Below are 13,087 nucleotides of genomic sequence, written 5' to 3' on the forward strand. Positions count from 1 at the left end.
TTTAAAGTTTTACAGAAAGAGGTTTTTATTAGATACATATGTCATTTTTACAGGTCTGTTAAAGATAAAAGACTGGGTGTCTATTTGGCTGATCTTCTAGTCCTTTTATCCCAGGAAAAGTTTGAACCATATGACTTCACTCTGGGCTTCTTCTCCCTCTTCTCTGTTATATCATAACTCCAACCTGTAAAAATAAACAGAAACAGAGCAATGCTTAGCCAAGTATATCTAACAGATAAGAGTTTGGGTGATGTCTGCTGTGGCTGATATATAGTGTAAACATCAAGCTGGAGATGTCACCGCGAGGATAAATGCAAACCTTTATGACACAAACATGTTTCTATTTCAAAACCATGGAGTTCAAACACCATGTCTACACCGGACGTGGAATGATGTGACACACGGCTTGTTCTAATTGGACGGTCATGCCATATCCAAAATTAAAAACTATTTTCCGAATCCGGTGTAGACACGGTGTTAGTGATTCTGATAGCAAATTTTAGCATTTTAAAAAGAGTTTATATGCAAAAAAATCATGTTAGTTAAATATATTTTTGAGTAATTATTATATAATCAAAACAAACCAACTGCAGTTTGATTCATTTTAATTCAATGCACAAAAAAACATGATTTTTTTAAAATCTGTTATCCGTCTTTGCAAACTCTTCAAATATAGATATGATTTTAGATAGATGTTTAAATGGATTACCGTTCTTCTCTGCGAATGCAATAGCATCGTCCTTGGTGCTAAACGTAAGAGCCATGTTGGACAGAGGGTCTCCCCTAAAATTGGAGGGAGGAAAATTACATTAAACACTAAATTTTTTTACTGATTTGAAATTTGGTGTGGGTAAGACAATGAAGAATTCTACTTACGTGGAGGCCCAACCCATCAGTGAGTTCTCCCAGCGCTCTCTGGTGTCGAAATCCATCTTCCACTTCTGTGTGTTTTTGATGCCCGACTGCATGGCATTGCGGGCAGACACAAAGATACGGACCTTGCGGGTCTTAATGTGCTCCTCTGGAACGCCAGTGATAGTGGTGATGTCCTGAGAAAACAGAGAATGTGATCACTAAATAAGACAAACCTGGTCATGTAATTTCAAGAAAACTTGAGTTTTTTGTGATCTGCATCTCAAATGTCTGTTTTTTACTGTTTGCCCAATTCCCTAAAGGGCATGAAAGACTATTTTTGCTTTTTTTAATGTAGAAGCGTATTTGTCTAGACAAGCTTATTTCTCACACTGTCAAAATGCCTCGAGACAGTCTACTGTGATTTCCACCGCATGTCTAGAGTCAACTGGGCTTTCAGGTGTGAAGGCAAAACGAACGCCTCAAATTTGCATATAAGCTGAATAGTACATTAATTCTAATTCGTTGTAAGTTGTTCAATAGAATACGTAACTTTGTGAAGGTGAACTATTCAGAGATCAGTCTGTCTTCAATCACAGGAATAAACTGTTTTTTCCAATGACAAAACTTTGATTTGTTTAAAGGAAATATTCATTGATTTAAAATATAGAGGATACCAAATCATTTAACTGTTCGGGTTGCTTTAGAACAAAAAGATAGCTTAATGTATGAAAACTAGCAGCAATCTGCAATAACAAATTGTTTTAATAATGTTTTGTGTTTAAATGGAATAGACCAGTGAGCTGGAGGAGGCTACTGGAAGCAAAGAGACTCCAATTCCTTTGGGAATTAGCGAGCAGCAATGGGAAGTCGGCAACAACACACAGACAAACCTCCCAGCAAGCAGCCACCCAAGGTTGTGAATCCTACAAGCAGCTCTCCTTTCAATGCAGGAACTTCACACATTTCAATGGCCATTACAACTTCAAAGAATCAAATTTTCATCATTGTCTGTCATCTGCCACTTCATTCAGAGAAAAAAAGAGGTTCTTTAGCATTAACTGCGAACAAAAGGCTGCCAACCCTACCGACTTGCAAAGTTTTTAGTATAGCCAACCGGAAAGAACATACTATCGCATATGGTCTATCTCATGTGAGAAAAGTAATCTGGAGGTAAAGCTTTAAGAACTAAATGAAGATACATTCATGAAGGTACAAATTCTCATGTATCTTAAACGCAGACCTGATTAAAAACTAACTTTTAGTGAAATATCTCCAGTTAACCAAGACTTATGACAGTGCATCTAAAAGAACTCTCAAAATACTGAATACTTTCCATTGTCCTGCAAAATATAAGCAATACGGAGGAAAAATAGTCTAGACTTAGACTTGCCTGCATACATTATGACAACAAAAACTACGAGGGTGATCTAAGCAACAGTCGAATGCACAATGGCCCACAGACAAAGCAAGCGACTGTGCCTTAAATATGGTGCTTGACGAAAAAAATTAGGGCAAAGAGTGGGGACCACAAAGAGACGTACTGCACTTTTCTCTTTGCATGTACAGGAAGCAAAATGAGAACTATGAAGTTTGACACTATTCACAGTGCCTGTCAATACCTGTATGTGCAGACAAAATGCCAGGCTTAAGACTGGGAGAGAAAAGCCTGTCAAAGTGAAAAGCGTGTCTATATTTCTGACACCTCTGGCTCTTCGGTGAATAAAGAGCATGGGAGCCCTTTCACAGCGGCAGACTGTGAGGCCGACGGCTTGAATGAGCTCTGCATGCAGCTCGGTAGAGCCAAGCGTGGCCGACGGGTTTCATATCCAAGTGTAACAAGAAAGAATTCTCTATGCACCACAGCTACAGGAAAACAGTGATCCTAGTGGCTAGTGCCACTTTAAGGTAAAAACAGGAGCAGACAAATTTAATTTCATCGTTTTAAATATGAACTTTTAGACGCTCAACAAAACGGGTTAAATTCAAGACTGGTGAAAAGATCATTTCTTGAGGGTCTTTGCCTTGTCTCGGTATTTGTATTTGTATAAGACTCAGGAGTTTATTTCAAGACCAGTCAAGATCATCACATTTGCCAGGATGAGGCATTGTGTTATTTACATTGTTTATTTTATTGGATGCAGAACTTCCTGCTACTGTTGTGATGGGTCAGAAATAAACAGGAATTGTAAACACTGTCAACAAAGTTTTAGTTTTTTAGCCTTTGACAGCTTTATTTGGAAAACCCGGGTAGCTCAAAGTCATAGTGCAACATGTTGGCACACAGTCTACAAGACTAAATATAAAAAAAATGAATACACATGATTTTGGCAATCAAAACATTCAAAAAAATTCTGAGTGATGCCAATGTACATATGGTTAGTCAACGGACTACTATGCAAATTTGTTCTTTAGTGGGACGTAAAAATGTTGTAAAAACAACGAAGACAAGTCTTTTTTATGCTATTCTATGTGATAATTATTATCAATACACTGTCCATCCAAAAAAGTCACGCACTTATTTTGTTGGACCGCCTATAGCATTGATAACGGCATGCATTCGCTGTGGCATCGTTTCGATAAGCTTCTGCAATGTCCAGAATGTCAATTTTTTCCCATCCAGAGTGGCATAAAGTTTTCGCCAAGATCTTTTATTGATGATGGGAAAGTCCGACCACGGAGTAAAGTCTTCTGCAGCACATCCCAAAGATTCTCAATAGGGTTCAGGTATGGACTCTGAGGTGGCCAATCCATGTGTGAAAATGATGTCTCATGCTCCCTGAAACACTCTTTCCCAATTTGAGCCCTGAAGAATCCTGGCATTGTCTTCTTGGAATATGCCCATGCCATCAGGGAAGAAAGAAACCATTAATAGAATAACCTGGTCTATCCGGATATTCAGGTAGTTAGCCGACCTCATTCTTTGGGCACATATCATTGCTGACCCTAGACCTCCAATTCAATGGGAGGCTCTTACCTATTTGTTTAGTTAAATCTAGGTGGTGACTTCGTTTTGGACGGGCAGTGTATAAAACAATCTAATATTAATTTTTGGTTTTCAAATTTTGTTATGTTACACCGTAGGTCACATGTAGGATTTAACCGTCAACTACCCCGTACCCATATACACGTCATGCATTTAAAGCCAGCGGCTTTCAGCATATGGACTTGAGATTCTTATGATGCTCTCTTACTGCACAAACTCTTCAGTATCTCTCTGCTTGAATTCACTTGGTGATTAATAAATAGAAAAAACGATCAAGAGAATCATCAAGAAAATAATCTGCTCAGAGACATTTCCAGAGACATCTGAAATAGCACAGACATAAAAATGACTTTGAAAGTCATTACAGGCTTGTGTAAGGCCACCTGCATACAGATTCACTGTCTGGGTAAACTCATTTGGAGATCAATGACTGATGATCCACACACTGAACCCGCCAGACTAGAAACATAAACATATCCAGTGTGGCTTCTAAATGATTTCTTAAATGAACACTTCAGTCAGTCAGTCAGTTAATTCATATCTTGAAATCCTTAAATGAGTGGAACTCAACCTCCCAGCCAAAACATTTTCCATAAACTCAAGGAGACTTGTTGGTCGGTCTGTCATTGCGTAACACCTTTCGAGCGTCCTGGGTGTAAAGACGCTAAATTCAGATGGAAAGCACAACTCGCTGACAGAAATAAATGTGCTAAGGGTTGTGAAAGAGTCAAGGGTTCAGCTTATAGGGGTCCACACTCACATTACAGTTAGTACTAGGATGGATAGAGGAGTATGTGTTTTTAGGGTTGCTTTAAGAATCAGTCAACCGAGACTCCATGCAAAAGATGACAACCCTCAATGGGGGGCATTCAAAAAATACATATTTAAAATGTGACATTTTATAAAATTATTTGCCGGAGCCGTTTTATAACAAAGTCAGTACTTTGACAGGCACAAGTTTGCTAGCTATACACAAATTATAAGTTAAAAACCGAAAAGTTGGCAGTGAGACTGTGCAAAACATGTCAGTGTGTGATGCAAGGTTCCACAAAATAAAGCAAACTAAACAAACAGACACCCATCTAAAGACCATACAAATCATGAGAGTCATTCTCTTTTCACTTGAGTAGTACCATCCAGACAGTGGCAACAGTAGCACGGTAAAATTACAAAGAACACCTTAGGCCCTAGAAACCACACAGAACACCCCAGGAACAACACAGCAATTAGTCCCAATGAAATCTGTTTTATTTATTTCCAAATTCCGTTTTTTCCATTTTTCTGGGCTGTTTGGTTCTGCAATCTAGCAGTTAACAAGAACATACAGGTGCCGGTTCAAATGCTGCATCATGTTTCAGTCTGTGCTGTACTCTACCCAAATCCATTTCCCCTTCTCCCTCTTATTTCCTGCTGTGAACAAAACAGCAAGTTTACTTCTGTCTAACCATCTAGTTTCTCAAGTAAAGTCCAGACCTCCAGTTTGGTAAAATGTCTTGCCCATTCTTTTTCTTGTAATCCTTGCAAAGACTGCCACTCTTTCACTTGTCTTGTGTCATCAGCCTAGTTTCTACTCATGTCCCCAAGCGTAACACTTTTCACAAGTGAGTGACCACACCAGAACATAACTGGCAGATCAGACTCTATGAGAATCTGACAACATCCCACAACTGCCGATTCAGAGACTCACTGGTTGATGCACCTGTGGTTTCAAGGAATGGTGATTTCAAGAGGCACTCACCTTATATAATGGAACACATATCATATATTATATGACATAATAAGATCATATACCCTCTGCAGAGACTGAGCGTTCTTTTTAATGAAATCACTACTGCTCAGAACTATTGTCTTGCTTCTAAAATGTTTGCATTCAAACTGTCATCAGAATTTATTTATCACAGCTGGTGCAGGTCACCTTCTCTGTGCCACAAAGGTGCTGTCAGTTACTTTAAAGGTTATTTTCTTAAGTGTTAAGCAAATGAAATAACATTTAGCGAGTAAAACACAACCCTGTAAGATCCTCTTCGAAGAGCCATATCCTTTGACTTAGTTGCCGGCCTTGGGTTTATTTCCCTGGACAAGCACCTGGTACGAGAGGACAACTAGACAAAACAGATACTTGAGATGAACACTGAAGGGAAAAGGGGGAAGGGGAGGAAGATCAGGGCTGGATCCTGCTTTCAGCCCACCTCGGACTTCCATACAAGGATGCGTGCTTGGCGGTAACTCTAACATGTTAATTCATTCACTCTAACCATCGAAAACGTTAACAAATTAAATAAACAGGAACTTAATTAAGAAATATGAATTCTTAATTGAAGAACTGATACAAAATGATTATTTCAGAAATATGCAACTTGCAGTAAAAACTGCAACTTCAATTGTATTTTTGTTAAAAAAACATAAGAGGCTTAATAAAAATTCTTCATTCGGAAACACTCTAGGTTACAAGAGATCCCAGCACGGCTCAGACATGCCGTGTGAAACTCTGTATAACCGGCCAGCCAGCCATGCAGACTTTCTCATGGCCCAGCATGCTTAATCAAACTGTAATTAACAAAAGCAAGTCATTGCCGGCACCAGAGTGAGAGAGCGCCAAGACTCGGCCACAATCATGGCATACCATCATTTGCAATGCTACATATTCGACTATACTGCAAAGTGGGACATTTGCAAGCACTTTCACCAGAGCTTGAGGGGCTCAAGGCTTTCCTTTCTTTCACCATTTCAAAATTTGGTAAAAAAAATATCTTAGACACTGATGCTATTAAAGATTAATGTTCAAAGGCACTTGAGATTTTGGATTAAATAGGTTTGATATAATTTACGCAAACAGTTTCCTTAAAAGACCACAAAACAGGCCAAAGTTATTAAAATGCAATATTTCTTAAGTCCTTGAAACAGATTATTACTTTATTACTTTCTATTTACTGAAACTACACTTTCATATTTTATCCATTTTCAAAATAAAAAAAAACACATTTGTGTATTTTGCAGAAGCTTTTATACAAAACTACAAAGAATTTTATTCTTACATGCATTCCCTGGGAGTGGAAGCACTCTGCCCTACCGAGTGAGTAACAGGAACACTATTTTGCCACCATCAACAAGGTGATAAAAGAATTAAAAAAAGAGAAACACACATATGCTTAGGTTTGCTGATACATAACTCAATAACAAAAAAATAGCAAATACAAATATGTGTTGATAATAATAAAATAATTTGAAAAATCGATTTTTAATGCTCATGTGAGTACCTGCAATTAACCTTTCCAATCACTCTCTTTAAAATTCATTATTGTAAAATTTGGTTTGAAGTGAAAGCTAAAATATCTTAGTAAAGTTCTGGTTGTGCTAAACTGATGCTGCCCCCCTGTCTTTTTATCCTAGTCAACGTGTCTCCATGTTTCGGTGATAAATCTCAGGGTAAAGCATGAAAATTTGAGATCCAAAGAAATGTCTTCTAGAATTTATATTAGGTCTTCCGAACGTGTCTTCCTGTGTGACCCTGAATAAATTCTACAAGACATTCTACGACCTCAGATCACTGACCATCTTCAGAAGGCACCAGCTTTTATTATACAGGAAAATTGGGAAAAAGCCAAACATGTCCAAAAACATTCAATCCTGGTTTTATTATCTTTTTAAATAAAATAAATGTTTCATTTAATAATAATATTAAATGCTAAAGGTGCATTGCCCCTAATTCAAACTATTTGACTGAGAATCAACATACTATCTTGAATTTTCCCTAAGCACAGCATGAACTACTTATTGAAGCAAACTGTAATTCAGAGAGACTAAGCAGTATACCAACATAACAATTACATTAAGCACTTAACATTTAGGTTTCTAAAGGAAGAAAAAAAGTCAAGAAACTTGAGTAGGTTTAAAATACGTTTTTGAATAAAACAGGTAGGCCTAGTCAGAACCTTACACAACCAAAGTTCTTGCTCAGTGGGCGAAGCTTGCCTTTACTGACAGATCAACAATAAAAGCTCTGTGGCCAATTATAAAAGGACAGCCATCGTCTTCCTGTGTGTCTGCTACTGTCAGACAGTTTTCCCCCTCTTTCTTTCAACCTCCTCTTTTTGGGGCCCTCTTTTTGGAGCTTTACTTTAGAGTGGCCCCTACTATTAAGGCGGGGTGTACTTGCCCTCTCAGACACAATCAGATAGTCCACCCAAACACCCCACTCTGCCAAACTCGTCCCACACATTTAAGGCAGCTAAACGTCTGAAGTCTGATAGGTATGCACACAAGGTAATTATTGTCTTACCAAGGCAAGGACATAAAATTTTGGAAGATCTAACTTCGGATTCATTTTATAAAAGATTATGTTAAACGAATTGAGAATTCTATCACCCAAAACAGCAGTCTTTGAGGCATACCAGTTTCTCATCCACAGTGATGAGCTGGGATCCCTGTCCTTGTTGATCTACAAGCCTCCATCCAGACGTGCTTATTGACCTGAAAAATAGCAAGAAGATTTTTTTTAATAGAGATAACAAGTAGGCAAAAAACACGCAAAAACTGTATTAAGTAAACAACCACAGAGTAGACAGCTCTCATCCTGGGGCCTATTAATTCTGCCTGCTGAGTTTCTGGCAAGCTCTAATATAAGCCAGTTAGCAACAAACAGCCATGCGTGCCACCCAATCTACACTCACCACCTCTATAAACGGAATGTGAATCTGAATGGTAAAGAGGGGCTCACTAATATTCAAGGGTGTGTAAGAAAAACAAAAAGAAGCTGAAGAGAATACACACTGGAACACAACATTAATTTACAGAGACAACAATTACACCACATAATTAAAATAGTTTAGGACAAACGCTAAAAAAAATCATCGAGGCATACAAGCACTTTGAAGCAATTTAATTGTCTTTGTATGGTGGTGAACAGAATTGTATGCATAGCGATAACCATCATAAACATTCATATGGGGCTTTTGGTGTTGGATCAATGTGCTTTGATTTAAATCAGAATATTAAACTTTTGCATTTAGACCGAATCTAGACAATTCGGTGAAACCGGTCTGCAAGAATGCCACGAAAATCTTAAGTCTGCTTACGAAGGCATATTAAATAAACATTTGTCTGAACCTTATTTAGTTTAACCCTACCAGGTTGGGCACTATGTATCCCGTATGTAACTGGACAGAAACAAAACGCAGATTTCGGTGCCACTTACATGCTGACTGTAAATGATGTATATGATGACACATGAATGAAAGTCGGAAAGCTCAGATAATACCAATTCAACACTTATCATGCAATGGTTAAACGGACCGCGAATGATCTGTGATCCGCACGGATCGTGCACGCCAAAAGGATATGCAGTCTGTCAAGCGTTTCACTCGGACTTCATGTATAGGGATATGATTATACTTATTCATTATACATAGTGTCTGTATTTAAAATAATGCACAAATAATGTAGCCAAGAAGGCTCTTTGTAAACAAACATCATCCGTTGATATATTCAACGCATTTTCTGCCCATATTAAACACTTTGGTGAGCATTTAGTTGTAGCTGTTAAACAAGGTAAACAGGAAACAACTTTCTTAAACTGTTAGTTTCCGGGCTCATTTCACATTCACTTAAAACTTTAATTGTGAATTTGTTGTGTATAGTTTAATTATTCAATCAATACTTTTTTAATTGAACATTTTGTTCTTTAATGTCATCCACAGGTGTTTTGTGGCTCATTTTTAAAAGTAGATATTAATGCACCGTTTAGTCACCGGTATCGAAAACCAAACGAATCAAAACCCTAATTATGAGTTAAGGATGAGCAATGTGACTAATAGACCACAGACAGTCTATTACTGCACACAATGTAAATCTGCATTTGGGTTTAATTGAACTTGTGTAACGTTAACTAACCGTTACCAGAACCTAAAACAGTCTACAAAAATGGCCAACGTAACAAATACGTGCCTAGTTGCCAACGTCAGGACGGATTAAATTGAATTATAATACTGCCATGACACACGAGTAACCCTGTGTGAAACGAACTGTCTAATATTCACTTTACCATTAAACAAACAGAACAGCTTCAGCCTTAATAAAAATCGCTAACGTTAAATATGAAAATCACATTCTGACAGGCATCTAAAATTTAAAATCAATTCACATGCACAAAGGGTTCATAGTGTTATTCAATACTAGTAAAACATTCATTCAGACTCCCTGTTATTGACTTAAATTATCCTAAATGAATGGAGGGCATTGCATGTTCTTTAGATATGTTTGTTAGCATGCTAACATAACACGTTACATTTGTAACTTCAAAGTATTGTCCACGTTCGGGATGTTTTCCATTGTTTCGTACTTCAAAACCAGAAGCATTTTATTAGATAACTTACAAATGTCACATTGTTTTGTTAAGTTAGCTAACCGGCTAACTGTGGCACTTAGACGTACTAAAAAGCCACGCAACAAACGTCGACGTGCATTTCTTTCCTACACAAACACAGAACAATTGTTTAAATTGTTAGTTATTACCTTGCAGGGTTCACAAATGTTTTTGTGACTGATGTTAGAGAGATAAATCGGCTTAAACCAAAGAGTGACATTGAGGACGCCATGTTGACATCGTATGTGAGCTGTACGGCAAGTCAACGAGTCCATACCTACGCGTTTCGTATTTCACACATTAATAAAAGCAAGTGCGAACTTTGAGGCGTTTTGACGTGTGTCCAACTAAGAACTAAAAAGATGACAGTTGTGTTTGTATGAAATGATATTATATTTATGTATAACAAAAAAATATGAAGAGAAAAACTTACACCGGGTGGCTTTACATCCATAACTAAAGTCATTCAAAATCTTTAAAAAGTATTTCTTGTTAAAGAACTCTTGCATCATGTAATGTTGAATAACATATACAATAAAAACAAAATGGCTATCAACTGTTTGTCAGATAAAAAGTATAACTGAGTTCTTTGACAAATATAGGCTAGCCGTCCTTATACCCCCACCAATATTAAAAGGCTCTTACAAAAAAGGAAAAAAGAAACAGAGGAAAGAATCCATGGCATGTCTCTTAATTTGATTTCAGGTCTCTTCAAAGGCTCATTTTAGATGGGTCGATTTCTTTTTCGGTTCTCAGGACTAGACAGAAGCAAAGGAGCCCTCTCTTGGGACTTGAGGCATGCCACACCATAACACACTAATTTTCCGCTATTTATCACTTCCCGTGATGCTCCTTTCACTTTTATTTCACCATTCATGTCATTAGGTTATATATGAGGCTGGGGAATCTTCTCTAAGATCAAAGTACCAACTGATCAGTAAAAGAAGTGAGACCATCCCCACATTTCGGTGCAGGAATACCCTTTCATCATTTGCCACAGAGAAGGTGTGGTTGAGGCCGTCCTGGGCTGTTTTGGAAATAAACAACTTTCACTTCGACTTTTTTCCAGTGTGAAATTTATAATATAGAAATAACACTATCACGGTGTGTTTCATCTTTTAAATTGTGGTTTTCTATAATTGCATCCTTTCAATGAAAATCTGCAAAACAACTGTGCCAAAAATTATTTAGCAATTACTTGATTACAGTTAATTTTGTAATGTTTCAGAATATTATCTTCTGACATTATTTTTAACTGCATAGTGATAAAAAGCATTCAGAGCAAACTTTTCAAAGCACACATTTACCAGTTAGGGACTGATCAGCATTACTCTTTAAGAGGTAATCTATGGGAAAGAAAAGAGGAGAAACAGAGTGAATTCTCTCCATTTCCCTCCCTCTCCCTCTCTCCTGTCCCATTTGAAGGAGATGCGAGTTGGCAGCACAGGAGAAGCTTGAAGATTAATGGTGTAAAGGGGGGCTCTGACAGCCTTTCCGCTGGTTGCAGTTCTCCTGGGTGGCCCGATTGGTCTTGGATGTCACTTTTGCTACTTAATCTTGTGTATGTGAAACAGCCTGACATGCTTGAAGAATTCAGTCTGTCCATGTCTGTATAGACATCAACCTGTGAGACAGTTAGAGGGAATCCTTGATAGCAGTGTGCCTTCACCTCAGCTCTTATATTAATTACAGACAACCCCTTTCTAATTTTGAACAAGACGATTTTAGATCATATAATTATCAATTATAGACAAATTATAGATATAGAATGACATTCGACTCAATTTTGTTACCTTAACCTCATGTGTAAAATTGTCCGATGTAAATACTGTAACCAGTATCGCTGTTGCTATATCCTATTTGTAATGTTAAGGTGTTATTTGACCTTCATTTAACACATTTCTACCTGTGTCACAACTGTAAATGACAATGTAAAAGTAACAAGTCAAAACTACAGCACAGATTTTTAGGCGGCTGAGTTTGATTAGGAAACAATGACTTGCCACACGGAAATGTAACTTGTAACGATATCAAACTAATTTAGTTTTGTACATATTTAAAGCTACACTATTTACAGATTTTTACTGGTATTTTTTACAGATTTTTGTCCAAAAAACTGTAATTATTTTTTTATTTAAATGTTATTAAGTTTATTTAATCAATGGTTCACATATTTTTGAAATACAGTGAAAAGACTGCACATTTAAAGGAAAAAAATGAAAAACTGTTATTTTTAAGGCGCATTTCTGGTGCCTCAAATCCTGTTTCATTACACATTTTTATATTTTACGGTGAAAAACCATCAAATTATAGAAAAATACCACAAATTTACAAGAAAAACAGAACATACATTTTTTTGAAGGGTTTTATTAACAGTGTATCATTTTTTGATTTGTTTAGTCAGATAACATCCTGAATGTAAAGATCCTCCTCGTGGTTCATACATTTGATGGACAGAAGTTCTGCTTCTGTCAGTGAATGAGTTGCATCATTAGATTTGTTTGAATATTCCATTAAGCCAAAACATATCAAACAGGCAGCTGTCTGATGTGTAAATACGTATGCTGTTAATGTCTTAGACATCTTTTCCCATGCCTTCACTCAGTATTTTAGGCATCAGAAGAGTGGGTGTGAACTGGTTTCTTATTTGACCTTTTCTGGCTCTTAACCCTATCTTATCCCCCTTAAGACCCCCGTTCTGTCTATCACCCTGGGCCTGTTTTCATCATCTAGTACCTCTCTTTAGAAAGTGAATGAAAACCTACTGTATGTTTCTAGTAAATGTACCTCATCCTCTATCACATGCTTGAAAACACCTAATTTATTTCAACCTACTTTTACAAACACCTGCTGTGGCCTGAGTAACCTTCATTTCAAAATATGCTTTA

At 37.3% G+C, this 13,087-nt stretch overlaps 1 protein-coding gene across 1 annotated transcript; it reads right to left on the reverse strand.

Moving 5' to 3' along the window:
• On the reverse strand, window positions 1–10,460 carry ndufs4 (NADH:ubiquinone oxidoreductase subunit S4). The gene is made up of 5 exons (XM_056747321.1): window positions 10,349–10,460; window positions 8,230–8,308; window positions 877–1,049; window positions 710–783; window positions 1–184 (listed from the first exon to the last, which is right to left on the reverse strand). The coding sequence occupies exons 1-5, from the start codon at window positions 10,429–10,431 to the stop codon at window positions 81–83; spliced, it is 513 nt and encodes a 170-aa protein (XP_056603299.1). The 5' UTR covers window positions 10,432–10,460; the 3' UTR covers window positions 1–80.
• Between the last annotated feature and the right edge of the window lie 2,627 nt (window positions 10,461–13,087).

Source organism: Triplophysa dalaica, chromosome 4, assembly GCF_015846415.1.
Source record: "Triplophysa dalaica isolate WHDGS20190420 chromosome 4, ASM1584641v1, whole genome shotgun sequence".
Lineage (NCBI taxonomy): Eukaryota > Metazoa > Chordata > Actinopteri > Cypriniformes > Nemacheilidae > Triplophysa > Triplophysa dalaica.